This window comes from Grampus griseus (genome assembly GCF_964374135.1).
Source record: "Grampus griseus genome assembly, chromosome: 8".
Classification (NCBI taxonomy): domain Eukaryota; kingdom Metazoa; phylum Chordata; class Mammalia; order Artiodactyla; family Delphinidae; genus Grampus; species Grampus griseus.
In genome coordinates this window covers 30,238,778-30,262,405 of record NC_139002.1, presented here as the reverse complement: position 1 = coordinate 30,262,405, position 23,628 = coordinate 30,238,778, and the positions used below count along the sequence as shown (strand labels likewise).

Sequence of the window (23,628 nt, the reverse complement as noted above, 5' to 3'; positions counted from 1 at the left end):
ATAATTCACAATGGGATGAACATTTTTGGCTCTTTAACTTTATTGAATAGCTTTGAATGATTGACACTGACAGTTCAAATGCTGTCATGAGTCAAAATTAGTTGGGTTTTAAAACCAGTGATTATATATAGACTAAGTTTACTTAAAGTGCAATGTGGATTTTACAGGAGTTTTGTGGGTGGAATGGCTAACATGCAATTCCCAGTAACATGAGTGTCACCTGTGTTATCTTAAACAGTAAACTGTTTCTCATGAGTTTTTTCTTTAAATCCAAAATGTTCCAATACTTTGAAATATTGTATAAATTGGATTAATGAATATATATTTATCTTCTGTGGGAATTTTTTTTAACATCTTTATTGGAGTATAATTGCTTTACAATGGTGTGTTAGTTTCTGCTTTACAACAAAATGAATCAGTTATATATATACATATGTCCCCATATCTCTTCCCTCTTGTATCTCCCTCCCTCCCACCCTCCCTATCCCACCCTCCAGGTGGTCACAAAGCACCGAGCTGATCTCCCTGTGCTATGCGACTGCTTCCCACTAGCTATCTACCTTACGTTCGATAGTGTATATATGTCCATGCCTCTCTCTCGCTTTGTCACAGCTTACCCTTCCCCCTCCCCATATCCTCAAGTCCGTTTTCTAGTAGGTCTGTGTCTTTATTCCTGTCTTACCCCTAGGTTCTTCATGACATTTTTTTTTCTTAAATTCCATATATATGTGTTAGCATACAGTATTTGTCTCTCTCTTTCTGACTTACTTCACTCTGTATGACAGACTCTAGGTCTATCCACCTCATTACAAATAGCTCGATTTCGTTTCTTTTTATGGCTGAGTAATATTCCATTGTATATATGTGCCACATCTTCTTTATCCATTCATCCAATGATGGACACTTAGGTTGTTTCCATCTCTGGGCTATTGTAAACAGAGCTGCAATGAACATTTTGGTACATGACTCTTTTTGAATTATGGTTTTCTCAGGGTATATGCCCAGTAGTGGGATTGCTGGGTCATATGGTAGTTGTACTGGTAGTTTTTTAAGGAACCCCCATACTGTTCTCCACAATGGCTGTATCAGTTTACATTCCCACCAACAGTGCAAGAGGGTTCCCTTTTCTCCACACTCTCTCCAGCATTTATTGTTTCTAGATTTTTTGATGATGGCCATTCTGACTGGTGTGAGATGATATCTCATTGTAATTTTGATTTGCATTTCTCTAATGATTAATGATGTTGAGCATTCTTTCATGTGTTTGTTGGCAGTCTGTATATCTTCTTTGGAGAAATGTCTATTAGGTATTCTGCCCATTTTTCAATTGGGTTGTTTGTTTTTTTGTTATTAAGCTGCATGAGCTGCTTATAAATTTTGGAGATTAATCCTTTGTCAGTTGCTTCATTTGCAAATATTTTCTCCCATTCTGAGGGTTGTCTTTTGGTCTTGTTTATCGTTTCCTTTGCTGTGCAAAAGCTTTGAAGTTTCATTAGGTCCCATTTGTTTACTTTTGTTTTTATTTCCATTTCTCTAGGAGGTGGGTCAAAAAGGATCTTGCTGTGATTTATGTCATAGAGTGTTCTGCTTATCTTTTGCTCTAAGAGTTTTATAGATTTTAACGTTAGAAATAATAATTGAATTTATGCTTGGCTCTGTATACAAAATGGTGAGCAAAACAGATAAAATTCCTCATGGAGTTTAAAGTGTCTGTTTGTTAAATTAAGAAATGATATGGTAATCATTTTAACTTTTAAAAGATAATTTCTGTATTGGCATGTATTTTCCAAATAAAACATATGTTTCAGTCAGTATATGCATACCTTGTTTTATTGCACTTTGCAGTTACTGTAGTTTTTACAAATTAAAGGTTGTGGCAGTCCAGTGTCAAGCAAGTCTTTTGGCACCATTTTTCAAACAGCATTTGTTCAACTTGTGTCTGTGTTGCATTTTGGTAATTCTCACCATATTTCCAACTTCTTCATTATTATTATATTTGTTATGGTGATCTGTGATCAGTGATCTTTGATGTTACTCTTGTAATTGTTTTTGAGGTGCCAAATAATGCCTACATGAAACATTGAACTTAAGTGATAAACATTATGTGTGTCTGACTACTCTACCACCCAGCTGTTCCCCCCATCTCTCTCCCTCTCCTCAGGCCTCCCTATTCCCTGAGACACAACAAATTGAAATTAGGTCAGTTAATAACACTAAAATGTCCTCAAGGTAAAGGAGGAGTCATGTGTCTTTCTCATTAAGCTTAGTGAGGAAAGCATGTCCAAAGCTGAGATAGTCTGAAAGCTAGGCTTCTTGCTCTAAACTGTTAGCCAAGATATAAATGCAAAGGAAAAGTTCTTGAAGGAAATTAAAAGTGCTACTCCAGTGGCACATGACTGATAAGAAAGTGAGACATTCTTATTGTTGATATGGAGAAATTTTTGGAGGTCTGGATAGAAGATCAACCCAGATACAACATTTCCTTAAGCTAAAACCTAATCCAGAGAGACGCCCTAACTCTCTTCAATTCTGCGAAGGCTGAGAGAGGTCAGAACGCTGCAGAAGAAAAGTTTGAAGCTAGCAGAGATTGGTTCATGAGCTTTAAGGAAAGAAGCTGTCTTCACAACATAAATGTGCAAAGTAAAGCAGCAAGTGCTGATGTAAAAGCTGCAGTAAGTTATCCAGAAGATCTAGCTAAGATAATAAGTGAAGGTAGCTACACTAAACAATAGGTTTTCAATGTAGACGAGACAGCCTTCTATTAGAAGAGGATGCCATCTAGGACTTTCATAGCTGCAGAGGAGAAGTCAATACCTGTCATCAGAGCTTCAAAGGACAGGCTAACTCTCTTGTTAGGGGCTAATGCAGCTGGTACCTTTAAGTTGAAGCCAATGCTCATTTACCGTTTTACAAATCCTCAGGCCCTTAAGAATTATGCTAAAAATCTACTCTGCCTGTGCTCTATAAATGGAACAACAAAGCTTGGATGACAGCACGTCTGTTTAGAACATGGTATACTAGATTAAGCTCACTGTTGACCCACTGCTCAGAAAATAAAAAAGTTTCCTTTTAAAATAATACTGCTCACTGATAATACACCTGGTCACCCAAGAGCTCTGATGGGAATATACAATGAGATTCGTGTTGTTTTCATGCCTGTTAATACAACATCCATTCTGCAGCCCGTGGATCAGGAAATAATTTGCTATTCAAGTGTTGTTATTTAAGAAATGCATTTTCTTAGGCCATAGCTCCCATGGATAGTGATTCCTCTGATGGATTTTGGCAAAGTAAGTTGAAAACCTTCTGGAAAGAATTGCCCATTCTAGATGCCATTAAGAACATTCACGATTCATGGGAAGGGGTCAAAATATCAATATGAACAGGAGTTTGGAAGAAGTTGATTCCAACCTTCATGGATGACTTTGAGAGGTTCAGGACTTAAGTAGAAGAAGTAACTGAAGATGTCGTGGAAATAGCAATAGAGCTAGAATCAGACGTGGAGCCTGAAGATGTGGCTGAATTGCTGCAATCCCATGATTAAAAAAATTATGGATAAAGAGTTATTTCTTACAGATGAGCAAAGAAAGTGACTTCTTGAGATGGATTCTACTCCTGGTGAAGATGCTGTGAAGATTGTTGAAATGACAACAAAGGATTTAGAATATTACATAAACTTAGTTGATTAAGCAGTGTCAGGATTTGACTCCAATTTTGAAAGAAGTTCTACTGTGGATAAAATGCTGCCAAACAGCATTGCACGCTACAGAAAAATCATTGGTGAAAGGAAGAGTCAATCGATGTAGCACACTTCGGTGTTGTCTTATTTTAAGAAATTGCCACAGGCACCCCAGCTTTCAGCAGCCACCACCCTGATCAGTCAGCAGCCGTCAACAATGAGGCGAGAATCTCCACCAGCAAACAGATTACATCTTGCTGAAGGCTCAAATGATGGTTAGCATTTTTTAGCAATAAAGTATTTTTTAGTTAAGTTATTTATATTGTTTGTTTAGACATATTGCTCTTGCATACTTAACAGACTACAGTATAGTGTAAACATAACTTTTATATGCACTGGGGAACCAAAAAATTCATGTGACTTGCTTTATCACGATGTTTGCTTTATTGCGGTGGTCTGGAACTGAACCCACAATATCTCTGAGATACGCCTGTAGTTGTTAGAAAAGATAAGGAGAAATATACCAGAATTACCTATCCTTCTCAGGAGCATTTGCAACAAACTGACAGTAGCTCATAGTGCATATAATAAAAATGTTTGTGGTCATTTTATATGAAAATATCTTTATATACATTTTGACATATTCTTATCACATAGTACATCTAATTAGAGGTCTATGAGAAGATATAGAGGAGTAAAAAGATGAGAAACACCTGTTTTTCCATCATTACAAGATAATCATCATTAACTTTTTTTTTTTTTTTTTGGCTGTACGCGGGCCTCTCACTGTTGCGGCCTCTCCCGTTGCGGAGCACAGGCTCCGGAAGTGCAGGTTCAGCGGCCATGGCTCACGGGCCCAGCCGCTCCGTGGCATGTGGGGTCTTCCCTGACCGGGGCACGAACACGCGTCCCCTGCATCGGCAGGCGGACTCTCAACCACTGCGCCACCAGGGAAGCCCATCATTAACATTTTTATGTACACCTTTCTATTCTTTTTAGGCACATAGATGCATATACAATATGGTATCATGTTGCCTAATCTACTTTTCTTTTCATGGGTATACTATTCTTATTTTATCCACATTTAAATTTCATCATCAAACACTGAGCTCAAGTATATGCTGGCCATATGTTCAGATATTTGAAATAAAGATAAATGGACAGACGGCTTTAATGGTTTAATATGTTAAGCATTGCACAATATTCAACAATTAGAGAAAGTCTAGGGGATGGTATAACCATATACCTTTATATATTTAGGGCCACAAGTATACGAACAAGCCCTACAATTTGAGGAAAATCCTGCTCAGGACTGAACAGAGAGGTCCTTGGTTGCCGACGGACTCTCCCCTTGACTTCAGACTTGAGACAAACCAAGGGGTCTGTCAATATACAAAACCCACTGAATTCAGGAGAAACAGGAGCAATAGGATAGGTATTAAGGAATTGGTTCTTGCCAATTAGGATTGTGGTGGCCAGTCTGAAGCGAGCAGAGTTGGCTGGAGGCTGGAAATGTTGCAGCTCTAGTCCAGAACAGCAGTCTAGAGACAGAATGGTTAGTGCTTTCTTCCAAAATTCCCAGTTTTCCAAACAGGTTCCTAGGCTGCTTTCCTCAAACAGTGCTAATCTACTTTTAAGTGCATGATCTTTTACTTCACTATTTTTGTAACTTCAGTTCCTTTATATCACTATCAGAAATTACTCATTCAGACTACTGTTTCTAAAAACTTGTGTTTCCCCTGTTTTAACTAGTATTAAGAGCTACAAGGAAAATTCTTGTACATACTTCTGCACTCATATTCTGAATTATTTCTTGAATTAATTATAGTTTAAATTACTGAGTCAAGGGCAATGTGCATTTTTAAGACTTTTGATGCATTTTATCATATCACAGTACATTTAATTGGCCTAGAATGCTTATGAGAATTTATGAATAAATAAATGAACATATGAAAATAAAAATATTTATTACATTGCCATGAGTATATAAGAATTCTTTTCTGTTACAAAGAATGAGTGTTACCAGTTTAATTAAAAACAAAATTCATAAGATATGCCTCTAGAAGCAGTTCATCAGTTTTACATGGCTGTTGGGGTAAATTTCACCTAGTATTAGAAATATTTCTGTCTTTGAAAATCCTTGCTTAGCATTGTTTATTGCTGCTGTGAAGAATACAGGGGAAGAGTTCAGGTGTGAAATTTGTCTTTTCAGGATGGTCATCTAGAAATGCCTGTTTTAGCCCATCTTGATGGCATTGAATTCATATTTTAAAGTGCCTGTTACAGAATTCCTTAAGAATGTCTTTGCCTGCTATTTTAGGATTTCTGAGGTACAATATTATCTATTCATTTCTACAGTTGAGGATATAAGAAAGCACTTCTTTCCTCTGTACTCATTCTGTTACATTCTAATCCTCTATTTTTAAACCCTTGTATCATACTCTTCTTTTTAGCTCAGTTCAGACAAGTGTATTTTTGATTTTTAATTGAAATGGGTCTTCTTTAGCTTGACTTTTACTAAATACGTTAATAATGGAAACATTAAAGTTTTAGCAGAAGAGTTTTAAATATAACAGTGAAGTTATAATTTCTTGTCTGTGTAGGACTTTACAGTTTGTGAAGAGCTTCAGAATAGAAAAAAGAACAGATGAATTACCTCGAATACAGTTAGCAGTTAGTGGCTGGGTGGTCTTTGGGAAGACATTAAATTTCCTTGAGTATGCTTAGCATAGAGTATGTGATGAATAAATAGAATCTATTTTTATTTTGTATCCTATTTTGCCTCCAAATGACCTATGGATTGTTTTATCCCTGTTTTACAATTGAGGAAACCAAGGCACAGTGCATTTTAGTGATTTGCATAGGGTCATTTAGCTAACAAACATAAACTGAGATCTATATTTTTGTCTCCAAAATAAGCATTTTTTCATTCTATACCACTTTTTTTTTCTCTTAATGCAAGGACATAAGAAATAAATCTTTGTCCTATATCATGAGAGTGATATTATTTACCACATCATGTGGAAATCTGATTCCGCATATGCATGGCACAGAGTAGGCTCTCAGTTATATAAATGAATGAAAACCTGTATGGTAATATGGTTGGCTTCAGTCTTTTGTAGGGAGAGAATTGTATATTAAGACCGCAGTGCTGATTGTGTCTGTTGAATGTGGTATTCAGGGTACCTACCTCTTAACGTTGTTGTTAGGATTAGATAATGTCATAGATGTAAAGCATTTAGAAAAATGCCTGGCACCTTAAACATTCAATAAATGTTAGTTCCTACTAGTATGTGAATGATTTTAGAGTGAGAAACCTTTAATATGTATAGGATTATAGTTCACTTAGTTATTATCTGTTATATATCATGTAATTAGTTTTAATAGACTTTTTCTGGTTCATGTTGCTATTTATTGGTAATTTCTTTAATATATCTTTTAGGACTGAAAGAGTTGTCCCCACCTCCTCTAAATCTCAAACGTTTATACAAAGAGACACTAGAAATTGAACCCATATTGATAATCATTTCCCCGGGTGCTGATCCTTCTCAGGAACTCCAAGAACTTGCTAATGCTGAGAGAAGTGGAGAGTGTTATCATCAGGTCAGTACATATTACCCTGCTGTTTTTGCTACAGCTATTGATCTTCCTGCCATACTTGATTCTATTAGTGGAACAGACATTTTTTGTTGCGGTGTGCCAACTAATGTCCCTGGAAAGTGTCCACATCCTGATCCCCAGAAGGAACTTTGCAACTGTAATTAAGTTAAGCATTTTGCAGTGGAGAGGTTATCCTGGATTATTCATTTGGGCCCAATATAGTCATAAAGGTCCTTTTAAGAAGGAGGCAGAAGAAGCAGAGGGAAGGAGGGAGATGTGAGGAAGCAGAGGTCAAAGAGGTGAGAAGTTGCTGTGCTGCTGGCTTTGAAGATGGTAGAAGGGGCCACAGACAAAGAAATGTAGGTGGATTCTAGAAGTTCGAAAAGGCAACGGAAGGATTCTCTCCTAAAGCCTCCAGAAAGAACAGCCCTGCAGTACTACCTTTATTTTCGAACCCTGACACCTTGATTTAAAAATAGATCAATAGAAGAGTGGGACTTCTAACCTCCAGAAGTCTGATAAGATAATATATTTGTCTCATATAATACCATTTTGTCCTGAGCTAAATTTCTGAGTTTTAGTTTGTTCAGATTAGCACCTCTTTTTCAATTCAGTTGGCATGTAAGTTTGAAAATGAATTAATTTACCCTCAATTTTTGACATGTGAAAAAAATAAATCTTTTTCATTGGGAAAATGATTAATAATGATTAAAAAACCAGAATACTTTCACAGCAACCAAAAATTGACAAGTGGGAATGTTATGAGGACTATAAGTAGAAGATAGCAAAATAGCAGAGAGTTAGGCTTAGTTGTACAGGTTTTGCACTAACTCTAGGGAGTTTCATTCAATCCTAGTTATAGTGTATTAATATATTAGGACAATATTCAATTGTCAGTGAGATGTCTTGAGGAAGGGGAGCCCTCTTCTATAGGCTGTATCTGTTAGCAGTGATATTGGCAGAAAGATAAAACTATTTGCACTCACTGTAAGTTTGACTATATGAATTTCTAGACTTTTGTGTACTTGCAAAATTTTTTAATATTGTAAAACCTTTAAATACAGACGTATTTAGTCATAAATCTCCTGTTATTTTAAAGTTTTTTTTGCTATGCTGAATGTATGTCCTAAGGATAATAATATATTCTTAATGCAAAAAAGTAATTTTCATTTCAAGAAACTGTTTTTTTTTTTTTTTTGATGTAGGGGCTAACCATCTTCTTGACATTTCCTGTTGTGCTTTTTAAAAATGTATTTTTTTTCTTAGAGTATATGTTTTCTTCTAATGTTCCATGAACCTTTAAGCTGTTTTCATACAATTTATGCCTTATAGAAAATTTTGAGTTCCTACTTTCAGCTACCATTTCAGCTCAGCAAACTACTTATTCTTTTTTTCCCCTCTGATTCTGTTGTACATGCCTTCAACTGTTTCAAGGGTTTTTTTTTGCATTTTAATAATGGCAAACTAATACGTGCATCTAAACAGTTCAACCAGTATTTGTTTTATCCCTCCTATTTGCTTAGTTCTGGGTTAGATCTTGAAAATTAAAAAAAAACAATATATGAGTATTTATTACCTGTTTTGTTACATGCTTTTGTATGCAATGAATTAGACGCATGGTTCCCACTCTCAACAACTTTATAGTCTAATTGAAAAGCAAAATCAATACTTGTAAAAGTCAATTAAAAAACAATGAAATGCTATCTTATATTCATTATGAAAAGAGAGATCGCTGTGGTTTGAAGTAGTCTATAACAGTATTCTTCAAAGTGTTTTGACTATGTACCCAATAAAATATTTGAGCCAGGACTCTCAGTAAATGTGTTTCTCTCATATATACAGAGACAGATATAGCTGTACTGATACTTAAGTATTATATATATTATCCTTAAAGAGACATATGGCGGAGTTTAAACTTGGTATAGTAAGTAGCATGCAACCAGTTTAAACCCTTGACTAAAACTTTTTTATAGAATCCTAGACTTAAGTAGACTTAACTAGTCTATTCATTCAAATAATACAGAAATCTTATATACTGAATCTATTTTCTAGGGTGTTTCGGCTTCTGCTTGGATGTTTTCTATTTTATAAAATAAAATAGAAAACATCATAAAGGTCTAGCCTAGCCTATTACATGAGTGTCCTAAGTGCAGATAGACTATAGGGATTGGAAATACAGGAATGGAATTCCAGTGAGACCAGGATTCTCCTTCCCTCTTCCTCTCCCATCTCTTCTTTTTCTCCCCTCCCCCTTTCTTCTTTTCTCTCTCTCTCCTTCCTGCCTCCTCTCCCTGAAAAAGAATAGAAGAGCAGAGGGCTAAATGTAGAGTCTTGAGGCCCAACATGTTAGGGTCTTCTAGACAATGAAGGGCTAGGGAATTACGCAGTTCAGTGGACCAAGTAGCTTGGGAGCCAAATTTGTGCAATGTTGGAGAAATTTTTTAAAAAGAGAAGCAAATTTCAAGGAAGCGGTATTGTTAATGTTTAATCCCTCAAAGAATACAACAAGACAGTAGTCATAAAAAATTATGTTTTTAAAGGTCCATGTTTGAGAGAGTAAGAATTGCAGGAACTAGTGGAATGAGGAAAAAAAAAACTATTCAGCAATTCTTTATACTGTTCTATAACTTTCAGACCTGTAATGTTAGTACCTTTACTAAATAGAATAATATTAAAAATCTGCCACTGATGTAAGGACAAAAACAAGACAATTGTTGGAAACAGCAAGAGTCTGATATTTCTTATTAAAAGTTTAAAACCCTGATTACAGTACTTGAGTTAGTTCAGTATGTATGGCAGGATAATTTGAAAGTCTTCTGTTACAACATGTTATCAGATCTGTTTTTTTTTAGTTTTGTTATTTATTTTTGTTTTTGCAGGTTGCCATGGGTCAAGGCCAAGCTGATTTAGCAGTTCAAATGCTAAAAGAATGTGCCCGAAATGGAGACTGGCTCTGTTTGAAGAACTTACATCTTGTGGTATCTTGGCTGCCAGTTCTGGAAAAGGTAGATTCAGATCAGTGTGGTGCAAATAATATCTAATATACTCAATTCAGTAATCTCCAAGGAACATCAGTATTAAAATATGTCATGCACGATTTATGATGTCTTTAAAAAAATTAGTATTTGTTGGGGAATCATTTAAAATCTGTTATGTATTTTCTCCTTAAATATATGTACATTTGTACAAACCAAAATGGATCTTTTAATAAAAAATCTATAAAAATCTCTTTTTTAAAGGCATTTAGGGGAAGTCAAAAAATTAATCAGGACTGAAGGGGAGGCTTAGAGAATTTTTTCAGACGAAAAATAGGGAAATGTTTTAAAGAATTGTAGAAGACCTATTTATAACATTAAATTTTCTTTATGCTTTTGTTCTGTTGTATCTGTATGAGGAGAAAAGATGTAGAGGAGTCAGAGAGAGCTACTACAGAACACTTCCTAGGTGCTAAGGAGGCTGGGTGTAAATGGAAGCAATCATTTTATTTAACAGAAGTGGGCCCAGGACGAAAAAACTTTAAGACAGAACAAATTGATGTGTAGGTTTAAATGCAAACCTAGAATTAAGTCTAGTGCTTATTTAAGAAGAAAGATGAATATGGGTTTGGGCTGTCATAGATGACACTGAAGACAAGATGTTCCTTGAAGACTATATGTGATTTAGCTAAGTGTAGGGGGAAAAAATTGTGGTTAATTCTAGCAGCACAAGTAGAGACATAGTGGTGGGAATGTGCCTGCCTAGTACAAAGAATGAAGATGTCCTTGAATGTCCTGGAAGGGTCAGGCAGAGCGATGTGGGGCAATAGAGTTAGATGGCTAGGAAGGGGCAAGGTTATGGAATACCCTCAAAATCGTGCTGAAGTGCTTGGAATTTTTGTCTTAGGACACAGAGTCAAAGGAGGTCCTTAACAAGGGAGTTAATAATTACTTAATTAAATTAATCTGGCAGAAGTTATTCAGAATAGAACCAAACAGAATAGAGTGGGAGGCCATAGCCTAGTTGTAGTATGTTGAAAATTTGTGTAATGTGTTGAAAATAAATTGGCAACTATAGCACTTTACATAAAACATGTAAGTAGTTAAATAATCTTTGATGAATGAGTTAATGACTAAGTGAATGAAGTGATAGACCATGATGACTTACTACTTATCAAAAGAAGATGTAGGGCTTCCCTGGTGGCGCAGTGGTTGAGAGTCCGCCTGCCGATGCAGGGGACACGGGTTCGTGCCCCGGTCCGGGAAGATCCCACATGACGCGGAGCGGCTAGGCCCGTGAGCCATGGCTGCTGAGCCTGCGCGTCCGGAGCCTGTGCTCCACAACGGGAGAGGCCACAACAGTTAGAGGCCCGTGTACCACAAAAAAAAAAAAAAAAAAAGAAGATGTAGATTTTGGAACTGAGATATATAGGAATATTCAAGTAATTCCATTATTACTACAGTTTTCTGTAAAAATCACAAATGTATAAAATATAAAATTTATGTCAGATGAATTACATATGTTTTGAAACATAAGGAAGACTTGTGAATACTTGAATCCTGCTTTCTGTTCCAAACAATAGATTGATAGCTATTAATCTATGTAAAATATAATTACAGTTATTATTTTGGAATCAAATCTTAATTAGGACTTTTTGAAGAATATATAGGGTAGATTATATTATAAAACTTTTAAAAGATTTTTAAATGTTTTGCTTTTCTTTTGGGAAGTTTGGATGAATTGTTTGGATATAAATTTATGTTTATTTTAAATTCAACTGTATCACAAATGTATTGCTTTTTTAATCTTTTTTTAAAATATGCTAACCCAAAGCAAAATTTTATTCCAATTTTACATTTAAAAATTGTTGTTAGGTATAGAAACATTTTATAATTTACAATTTTAAGGAAGCAAAATGTTTTCATGGCAATTCTCTTGCCATTTTTTGTCATCTTTAGATTTCACTTGATAATAATGAATTTTAGTATTAGATGTATTTATTAAGATAATTTTTAGACTTCACTCTCTTTTAGAGCTATCAACATTTCTTTTGTCATTCATTCATTCATTTAGTCATTCATTTTACAAGTGCTTGCTGAGTACAGAAAAAAGCCAGGAATAGTCCTAGGTGCTGGTTACGTATAAAATTTGTACTTGCTCTCGAGGAGCTTGGTTTAGAAGAGACAGACCACATTAATAACTATACAGTCGTACAATGAATACTGCAGAAAGGAATTTACAAAATACCATCAGTGATTAATCTGCTTGGGATTGTGGTAGTGAAGAGTCGGAGAAGATATTCTCCCAGAACATGATACTTGAATTATATTTTGACAGATGAGTAAGAATTTGTCAGGTTACAAGAGAATAACAGGCAGAAAGAATATGATGAATAAAGAGACAAGAGATAAAAATTCGAATAAGTGACTAAAGCGTACAGCACAGGCAGGTGAATTTGAATGGTGAATTTTGGATATTATAGGCTATAAGACACACTAAAAATTGTACTGTAAAGGAACTGATATTATAATATAACTCTGTGGAAGTGTGATTTGAAGAAGTGAGAACCTGAAGGCCTGAAGATGGCTCGTAGTTTAGGCATCACGACTATAGCTAACACTTATTTTGTATTTACTGTGTGTTGGGCACTGTGTTTTATACAATCCTATGAGGGTAGGTTATTATCCTTGCTTAGAGAGTTTAAGTCAAAGAATCCAAGGTCACACAGCAAATAAGTGGCAGAATTTGGATTTCAACCCAGTTGGCCCAGTTCTAGATCCAAGTTCTTAGCTATTTCACTAAGCTAGGAATAGAGAAGATGAAAATTTAGAGGAAATATAATCAGAACATTAAGAAATATATCAGAATATCATGGAAAGATTTTAGTAAGATAAGTACTTATTAATAATATATTTATAAAATGGAAATTTGTATGTTTAAGTAGATTTTTATTCTTGTTGTTTTTATAAACAAGGAATTGAATATTCTTCAACCTAAAGATACCTTTCGTCTTTGGCTCACTGCAGAAGTTCATCCCAACTTTACTCCAGTTTTATTACAGTCAAGTTTGAAGATAACATATGAGGTAAGAAGATTTAAAACTTGAAACGTGGGCTTCCCCGGTGGCACAGTGGTTAAGAATCCGCCAATGCAGGGCACGTGGGTTCGAGCCCCGGTCTGGGAAGATCCCACATGCCACAGAGCAACTAGGCCTGTGCACCACAACTACTGAGCCTGCGCTCTAGAGCCCGCGAGCCACAACCAGAGTTCGCGTGCCACAACTACTGAAGCCCACGTGCCTAGAGCCCGTGCTCTGCAACAAGAGAAGCCACTGCAGTGAGAAACCTGCACACCGCAACAAAGAGTAGCCCCCACTCGCCGCAACTAGAGAAAGCCCACGCGCAGCAACAAAGACCCAACACAGCCATAAATAAATAAATGAATAAATAAAATTTATGAAAAAAATAAAAACTTGAATCACTAATTGTGTAAGTGCAGTAATTTAGCATGCCTTCTAAAGCTCTGTAGACAAAAAGCACTCAAAAACTTTTGTATATTTAGATGAAGTATATACATAAATAATATGATATTTGTAAAAATACATTCATATTTTTCTTTTAAATATTATTTAATATCATTATTTTTTTGTTTTTTATTGTAGTAAAAGACATAATGTAAAATTTACTATCTTAACCATTTATAAATGTACAGTACAGTAGTGTTAACCATATGTACCTTGTCGTATAACAGATCTCTAAAATTTTTTCATCTCACAAAACTGAGACTGTATCCACTGAAGAGCAACTCCCTATTTCTCTTTCCCTCCACCCTTTGCAACCACCATTGTACTTTCTGTTTCTGTGAGTTGACTACTTTATATCCCTCATATAAGTGGAATCATGCAGTATTTGTCTTTTGGTGACTGGCTTATTTTATTTGGCATGACGTCCTCAAGATTCATCCATGTTGTAGCATATGACAGCATTTCCTTCTTTCTTAAGGCTGAATAATATCCCATTAATATGTGTGTACTACATTTTCTTCATCCATTCATCAGCCCATGGACATTTAGATTTTCTACCTCTTGGCTATTATGAATAATGTTGCAATGAACATGGGTGGGCAAATATCTCTTCAAGATCGTATTTTCAGTTTTTTTGGATATATACCCAGAGTGGGATTGCTGGATCATATGGTAATTCTATTTTTAATTTTTTGAGGAACTTCCATACTGTTCTACTGTGGTATACCATTTAACATTTCCACCAATAGCACACAATTTCTCTGATCCTTACCAACACTTGTTATTGTCTCCTGTATTTTTTTTAATAGTGGCTGTCCTAACAGTGTGAGGTGATATCTCACTGTGGTTTTCATTTGTATTTCTCTATATTTAGTGATGTTGAACATCTTTGTATATGCTTGTTGGCTATTTGTATGTCTTCTCTGGAGAAATGTCTATTCAAGTCTTTTGCCCATTTTTAATTGGATTTTTTGTTGTTGAGTTGTACTAATTTCTTATGTATTCTTCATATTGACCCTTTATCAGATATACGGCTTACAAATATTTTCTCTCATTCCATTAGGGGTTCCTTTTAACTGTGTTGATTGTTTCCTTTGCTGCGTAGATGTTTTTAGTTTGATGTAGTCTCATTTGTCTGTTTTTGCTTTTGTTGCTTGTGCTTTTAGTGGCATATCCAAAAAAATCATTGCCAAATCCCATGTCATGAACCTTTTCCCCTGTTTTCTTCTAGGAATTTTTAGTTTCATGTCTTAGGTTTAGGTCTTTAATGCATTTTGAGTTAATTTTTGTATTAGGTGTAAAGTAAGGGTCCAACTTCACTCTTGCACATGGATATCCAGTTTCCATATCATTTGTTTTCTGACATAGCTAAGTTAGGTTTTCAGTCTTTGTTTTCTTCTTTTGTTCATTCGTTCCCTTCACCCATCCATTCATCCATACATCTATCCATCAGTCCATCCTTCTAACGTGTAATGCTTGGCAGATCCTCCCCAAACCTGATGCATCCAAAACTCTATGTGTTTGTAATGATATTGTGGAACTCGTCCAAGTCATAACTGAAATAATAATAAGAAACTGAATTAAAACTTTTAAAACACTGGTTTAAAACATTCTGCTTGCATTTTCTCTCAACTTGTAGAATATAATCTCTTATATAATCTCTTGTCTGATGAAAAATATCTTATTGGTGTTTATAACTACCTGTTATTTTAGATCAGTACTTCCATTTTCCATCTGAAGGCATTAAGTCTCATGTAGGGAAGAAAAAACTAAGGATTAATCCAAGGAATGCAAAAATGATTTAATATTTGGAAATATATTAATTGAATGAATGTCAATTATAATGTCTAGTAAGAGAGAACTTCTCCAGCCACTCTCTCAGTATACTCTTTTACTAAACTATATTGCAGAACTGGATTGTACAAGCCCTGAAGGCAAGGGCTATGTTTTTTCTTGCTTTTTTTTTACTTATTATATAATATGTGGCATTTAGGAAGAATACAGTAATATTTCAATAAATGAAGAGTTAATATATATCAGGGGAACTGTTCCTTGAAAATTTTAACTTAATGTGTAGCCTCTTCCAGTATCCTTTTTTAGGAAGTAATTTGATTATATTTTTATGGAAATTTTCAGTTTCATTTAAGTTACTGGTGAATTTTTTTTCTATTTCTTAAATCAATGTAAATGATTTTAACTATTCCAGGAAATAGTGCAGTTCATTATGTTCAAAATTATTACTATATATATGTATACATATGTACACACACGTTTTATTGTATTTAAAAATTGTGGAATCTTCATTTTATTGTTTGTTTCTTCTCTTTTTGATGAGTTGCTGGAGTTGTTTTTAAAAATTTATTACATTGAATCTGTAGATTGCTTTGGATAGTATAGTCATTTTCACAGTATTGATTTCTCCAATCCAAGAATATGGTATATCTCTCCATCTGTTTGTGTCATCTTTGATTTCTTTCATCAGTATCTTATAGTTTTCTGAGTACAGGTCTTTTCCCTCCTTAGGTAGGTTTATTTCTAGGTATTTTATTTTGGATGTGATGGTAAATGGGATGTTTCCTTAATTTCTCTTTCTGATCTTTCATTGTTAGTGTATAGGAATGCAAGAGATTTTCTGTGTATTAATTTTGTATCACACAACTTTACCAAATTCATTGATGAGCTGTAGTAGTTTCTGGTAGCAACTTTAGTGTTTTCTGTGTATACTGTAGTATCATGTCATCTGCAAACAGTGACAGTTTTACTTCTTTTTCAATTTGTAATCCTTTTATTCCTTTTTCTTCTCTGATTGCCATGGCTAGGACTTCCAAAACTATGTTGAATAATAGTGGTAAGAGTAGACATCTTTGTCCTGTTCCTGATCTTAGAGGAAATGTTTTCAGTTTTTCACCATTGAGAATGATGTTTGCTGTGGGTTTGTCATATATGGCTTTTATTATGTTGAGGTAAGTTCCCTCTATGCCCACTTTCTGGAGAGTTTTTATCATAAATTGGTGTTGAATTCTGTCAAAAGCTTTTTCTGCATCTCTTGAGATGATTATATGTTTTTTATTCTTCAGTTTGTTGATGTGGTGTATCATATTGATTGATTCATGAATATTGAAAATCCTTGCATCCTGGGATGAATCCCACTTGATCATGGTGTAATATCCTTTTAATGTATTGTTGGATTTGGTTTGTTATTATTTTGTTGATGAGTTTTGTGTCTATGTTCATCACTGATACTGTCCTGTAATTTTCAGAGAAAGGCAAATATCATATGTTATCACTTATATGTGGAATCTAAAGAAAAGGTACAAATGAACTTATCTACAAAGCAGAAATAGAATTATAAAATAGATAACAAATGAAGACCTACTGTATAGCACAGGGAACTCTTCTTTTCCCATATAATGGGAAAATAATCTAAAAAAGGGTGTATATATGTATATGTATAACTGATCCACTTTGCTGTACAGCAGAAACTAACACAACATTGTAAATCAACTATACTCCAATAAAAATTTTAAAAATAAAATTAAAAAATAGAAAAAAAATTGTCACAAATAACCAATGTCATACTTTGTGATTTACTTTTTCTTATTAATTCTTTTCTATTCACTGAATTTCCTGCTCTTTTCATTATTTTTTCTTCCTTATGTTTTCCTTAATTTGTACTGGATTTCATTCTTCCTGATTTCTTATGCTGAATGCTTAATTGATTTAATTAACTTGAATTAATATTGAAATTATTTTAAGTCTGAATTTTCAGTTGAATATATATTTTACCTTATCTCATAACTTGACATACTAGTGTTTCTGTTTTGTCATTTTCTAATAATCTTTATTTGTAAATGATTTTCTCTGTAATTGTACATGATTTATTCATTTTGCATAACATTTAGTATAGGGTCTTAAAACAAAAAACAAAAAACAAAAAACCCTAAGTGGTTGTTCAGTTTCCTTAGTGCTCAGAAAATTTTGTCTGTTCTATGAAAAATTTTGGTAACTGTTTCATAAACAAAACATTTTCATTTAAAAGTGTACATTTGGAAATGCACTTAGTAAAAAAAAATACTTAGGCCCTTTTTCTTTTAATAAAACAAAAGTTTTTATTTAAGAGAAAACAGAATGAAAAGGTTTGCAAAGGAAATTATTATTTTTTTGTGGCAGGCATTCTTAAAGTACTGTTCTGAATTTTTCATTAATGTTAGAAACCAGTTTGAAGGGAAAAAAAATACTTTTAAAACAAAGTAAGTTTTTTTAAAAAAAATCTTTATTGGAGTATAATTGCTTTACAATAGTGTGTTGGTTTCTGCTTTATAACAAAGTGAATCAGTTATGCATATACATATGTTCCCATATCTCTTCCCTCTTGCATCTCCCTCCCTCCCACCCTCCCTATCCCACCCCTCCAGGTGGTCACAAAGCACTGAGCTGATCTCCCTGTGCTATGCGGCTGCTTCCCACTAGCTATCTATAAAACAAGGTAACTTTTGAAATGGATTTATTTTGGTCTTTTTCCAAGAATTCAAAAATTTTTTTCTTCCATTTTGATAATTAAAAAAGATAATATAAACAGATTTTGGACATGTGGATAAGTGTTTTCTGACTAGTACTAGTCCAATGTACAATTTCGGTTCCTGGGTTTGAATTTGTGTTATAAGCCTAGCAATGTCAGGTAATACCCACCTTAAGTAAAGTGGACTGATGTTCAAGGAAGATTAGTTGACATTACATGTAAATAGTAATTTGAAGTCCTTATGGAAATTCAGATAGTACTGGAGAGAAAGAACTGGCGTATTGAAGTCAAAAACACCTGCCTGATAATAATCAGTATCATAATTCGTACTGTAAATGATGGTTTTGTTTCAGTAAAACACCTCAATGATCATGTAAAACTTATTTGGTTATTTTGAATATTGTTGGTTGTGTAGGTTTTTTTTGGGGGGGTGGGGTACGCGGGCCTCTCACTGTTGTGGCCTCTCCCGTTATGGAGCACAGGCTCTGGACACACAGGCTCAGCGGCCATGGCCCACGGGCCCAGCTGCTCCGCGGCATGTGGGATCCTCCCGGTCCGGGGCACGAACCCGTGTCCCCTGCACCGGCAGGTGGACTCCCAACCACTGCGCCCTATTTTGGATTTATAATTGAGATGAGCTATTAGGTATAAGGAGTTTAAAACTAGTTTTATATTTGTACGGTTTTTTTTTAACATCTTTATTGAAGTATAATTGCTTTACAGTGGTGTGTTAGTTTCTGCTTTATAGCAAAGTGAATCAGCTGTACATATACATATATCCCCGTATCTCCTCCCTCTTGAGTCTTCCTCCCACCGTCCCTATCCTACCCCTCTAGGTGGTCACAAAGCACTGAGCTGATCTCTCTGTGCTATGAGGCTGCTTCCCACTAGCTATCTGTTTTACATTTGGTAGTATATATAAGTCTATGCCACTTTCTCACTTTGTCCCAGCTTACCCTTCCCCTCCCCGTGTCCTCAAGTCCATTCTCTATGTCTGCATCTTAATTCCTGTCCTGCCCATAGGTTCTTCAGAATCTTTTTGTTTGTTTGTTTGTTTTTAGATTCCATATATATGTGTTAGCATATGGTATTTGTTTTTCTTTTTCTGACTTACTTCACTCTGTATGACAGACTCTAGGCCCATCCACCTCACTACAAATAACTCAATTTTGTTTCTTTTTATGGCTGAGTAATATTCCATTGTATATATGTGCCACACCTTCTTTAGTACATTTTGAAGTAACATAAAATAAAATAGTTTAAGTCAAACTTGGTAATGGTGAAAAGTTTTTGCCTTAAAATATGTTCTCAATATGTTAAATACTGATTTATTTTATTTGTAAGGTTTTAAACAATATGTTTGTTTTTTCTCTAGTCACCTCCAGGTTTGAAGAAAAATTTAATGCGTACTTACGAATCTTGGACTTCTGAGCAAATTAGCAAAACAGATAATATACATCGAGCTCATGCTCTCTTCAGTTTTGCTTGGTTTCATGCTGCATGCCAAGAAAGAAGAAATTACATTCCACAGGTAAGTAAGAACATGTCTTGGATATAGTCTAAGGTGTACATTTTTTCATATTAGAATATTTTTACAGTTTAGTATAAATAGCTAGGATTACTTCTTAATTTGCTTCATGATTTATAAATTTATATCTCTGATTCCATCTTCTCTGTTAATCTTCTGGACTGTATATAGTTATCTAGGTCACATGTTTTTGAATTAAAGTGTTTAGAACAATGTGTGAGCCATCATAATTCATCATTGTTAGGTATCATTTTTATGGTTAATATCTCACCAGTTCAAAAATGTTCAAAAACCGAGTTCCCATACCTGTTTTTCCTTTAGTATATTCTGCTCAATAATAGGCATTGATATCTGTTTACTTCCCTAAGTTAGAAGCATAGGAGTTGTTCTTGGTATGGTTTTCTTCCCTACTCAACTTGTGTTTAAATCCTGTTGATTCTACTTCTAAAATGTATTTCAAATCTGTACATTTCTCCTCACTATTCTTTTCAAGCTTCATCACCTCTCACCTGAATTACTTTTCCAACTCTTCTACCTGCTTTTTCCATTTAGCAGCCAGAATTATTTTTCTAATATGTAATTTTGATTTTTTCACTCCTCTGCTTAACACCCATCAAATGGAATTCCACTGTACTTGGGAAAAAATATGCACATTTCTTACCATGATCCAGAAGGAAATATTTGCCTATCTTTTCAACCTCTTCCCAGGCCCCTTTTTTTCTATCTGTTCTCTACACCTCAGTCACATGGGACTTCTTTATGGTCTTTTAATCCATCAAGCTTTCTCACCGTAGGCTCTAGATTTTATTTTTAAATCACCAATAGAGCACAGTTTTTCATGACCATGGCAGTCCTAGCTGGTACCATGCTCTGATCTTCTTGCCAAATGCCTATCTTAGCAAAAATTTCAGCATTCTTCCATCTTTAAATGGATGGGAAACTATCCTCTTTTTTTAAACTTTGTCTACTTCTTTTGGGATAATCTTTCCTCAAACTGCCCTCCCCATCTGCCCACCTTTTAGCCTTTCTCTATATTTCAGTTGCATATCAAAATAAGAGGATAGGTTCTGGAGTTTCAGTCCTGACTCTAGAATTTCCTTGCTGTATGACCTTAGGTAAATTACTTTATCCCCTTGACTGTAAAATGTGAATAATGATCATATTTACCTTTGTTGTGAGGATTAAATGAAATAGTGTATGTTTAGAAGTGCTTAACACAGTGCCTGGTATAGCCTATCAATAAATATTTGTCAAACCAATGAAATAGTAAATAATAATAGCAATGTTTGTTTCATATATTTTACACACTATACTTATTAAAGGGTACGCTTATTATTTTTATTTTACAAAAGTAGGACAGTTAATCTCGATGGTAATTAACTTGAGCTTGGAAATGGGCAGGCTCACCATCTTCTAAAGCCTTTGCCCCTAATTTCTCTGACATTCATCCTTAGGTAATGTATCAGTTAATCCTGATGCATACATGAAGAATAGTCATAGTGATGCATTTTTATGAGAAAACAAAACTTACATTTTAAAAACAAAATTAGTTTTTTTTTGTTTTTTGGGGGGTTTTTTGTTTGTTTGTGTGTGTGTGTGTGTGGTACGTGGGCCTCTCACTGTTGTGGCCTCTCCCGTTGCGGAGCACAGGCTCCAGACACGCAGGCTCAGCGGCCATGGCTCATGGACCCAACCGCTCCACGGCATGTGGGATCTTCCCGGACTGGGGCACGAACCCGTGTCCCCTGCATTGGCAGGCGGACTCTCAACCACTGCGCCACCAGGGAAGCCCAGTTTTCATTTTTTATTGTGACACATGCACATATTATAAATTAAAAAGCTATGAAAAAGCTTGCAAATTAAGATTTAGTCTCCTCCCTCCTTATCCCCTGCCACTCAGTTTGTATTTCCAGGGCACCTACTGTTCACCATTTCTTGGATGTCCTTCAGAGATATTATATAAATACACAAATATATTTTATGCATTTATATGCACACATATGTTCTTTTTAATTCAAATGGCAGCACATTATACATACAGTTCTGTACTTTGCTTTATTAACCAATACATTTTAGAGATTGTTAAATATTAGTACCTATTTAACACCTAATTTTAAAATATGATTTGTATTCATGATATCCGTATAAATATTTTTAGGCAGTTTGTATTGTTAGATGGGCATAAATATTTTCTTTAATCTTTGCTATTACAAAAAATATTGCAATGGATATCCCTATGATTGCCTCATTTAACACTTGTTCATGGTGGCCAATTCCTAAATGTAGAATGTTTGCTTCAAAAGATATGTGTATTTTTAAAAGTTCATGAATATTACCAAAATGCTCTACATAGAGGATATAGCAGTTCATTTTCACACAAACAAAAATATTTGAAAATGTCATTTAAAAAAACATTCTGCTCTGATAAAAATCATAAATTTAGAGGTAAAAGCAGACAAAATATTGAATGCCATTAATTGCTAGATGTCATGTCATAGGGATATGAACTCCACAAACTCTATTTTACTTCTTTTCCTTATTTGGTTTTGCTTTTTTTTTTTTAACAGCCAACTTTGAGAAGTAAAGATCCACTGTTAATTCAGCTTAGTTTTCATTCCCTGTGTTAGTAAAAGATTATTCCTTTGCTGTTTTTCATTGCAGTGCTGTGTTAACTTCCCTATTTTACACATGTATATTGTACCTCTAATACTGCATTTGATGTAATGTCAGTTTTGTTTTATATTTGTTATTCTTTGATATTGTGTTATTCTTACTAGTTTGTGAGTACCTTTATAACAGGCTTAATCTCATTCATAAGAGCACTTTACACAGTGCCTGGATTTCCATGTCAGATAAATAGGATTTGATTGGCTACTGAGAATCTCTCCACAATTTACAACATAATTTCTGTCAGGAATTGTGATATGAATAACAAAACTTACCATTCAAATTTTTGTACCATATTTTTAAAAAATCATTAATCATCTAGCAGTATATCAGTAACTGTGCTTTACAGAGTATAGTTCTTATTTCAGAATTAGTATTTTAGTTGGAAGTTGCTATATTAAGTAATATTGATAGCAACAGTCTTGAGAGTTTTATGAATACTGATTAATTTTTAAGGTATTTTTAAAATGTTGAAATGAGCATTTTTCTTCACAAATACGATCTAATAGAGTTATATAAGAAATTTTATTAATAAGGCTTTGTTTTGAGTTGGTAGAAAGTTTATTTAAAATGTTATGAGAACTTTGTTAACTGCCGATGGGTACGTATCCCTTACACATTTTTTTCTCTTAACATCTTTATTGGAGTATAATTGCTTTACAATGTTGTGTTAGTTTCTGCTGTATAACAAAGTGAATCAGCTGTATGTATACATATATCCCCATATCCCCTCCCTCTTGAGCCTCCCTCCCGACCTCCCTATCCCACCCCTCTAGGTGGTCACAAGGCACCGAGCTGATCTCCCTGTGCTATGCAGCTGCTTCCCACTAGCTATCTATTTTACATTTGGTAATGTATATATGTCAATGCTACTTTCTCACTTCGTCCCAGCTTACTCTTCCCCCTCCCCTTGTCCTCAAGTCCATTCTCTACGTCTGTGTCTTTTTTCCTGTCCTACCCCTAGGTTCTTAGAACCATTTTTCTTTTTTTTGATTCCATATATATGTGTTAGCATACATATTTGTTTTTCTCTTTCTGACTTACTTCACTCTGCATGACAGACTCTAAGTCCATCCACCTCACTACAAATAGCTCAATTTCATTTCTTTCTATGGCTGAGTAATATTTCATTGTAT

General features: G+C 34.7%; 1 protein-coding gene across 2 annotated transcripts in view; it reads left to right on the top strand.

Annotated features, from left to right (window-relative positions):
• The window catches only part of DYNC2H1 (dynein cytoplasmic 2 heavy chain 1), a gene marked incomplete at its 5' end in the record, with an annotated part of 370,982 nt that overhangs the window by 211,760 nt on the left and 135,594 nt on the right, over positions 1 to 23,628 (top strand). For both annotated transcript variants that reach the window (XM_082660860.1, XM_082660861.1), the window contains 4 exons: positions 7,122 to 7,282; positions 10,159 to 10,284; positions 13,230 to 13,340; positions 19,673 to 19,828. In XM_082660860.1, coding sequence (XP_082516986.1) covers positions 7,122 to 7,282; positions 10,159 to 10,284; positions 13,230 to 13,340; positions 19,673 to 19,828 — 554 coding nt within the window. The remainder of the gene's footprint in view (positions 1 to 7,121; positions 7,283 to 10,158; positions 10,285 to 13,229; positions 13,341 to 19,672; positions 19,829 to 23,628) is intronic.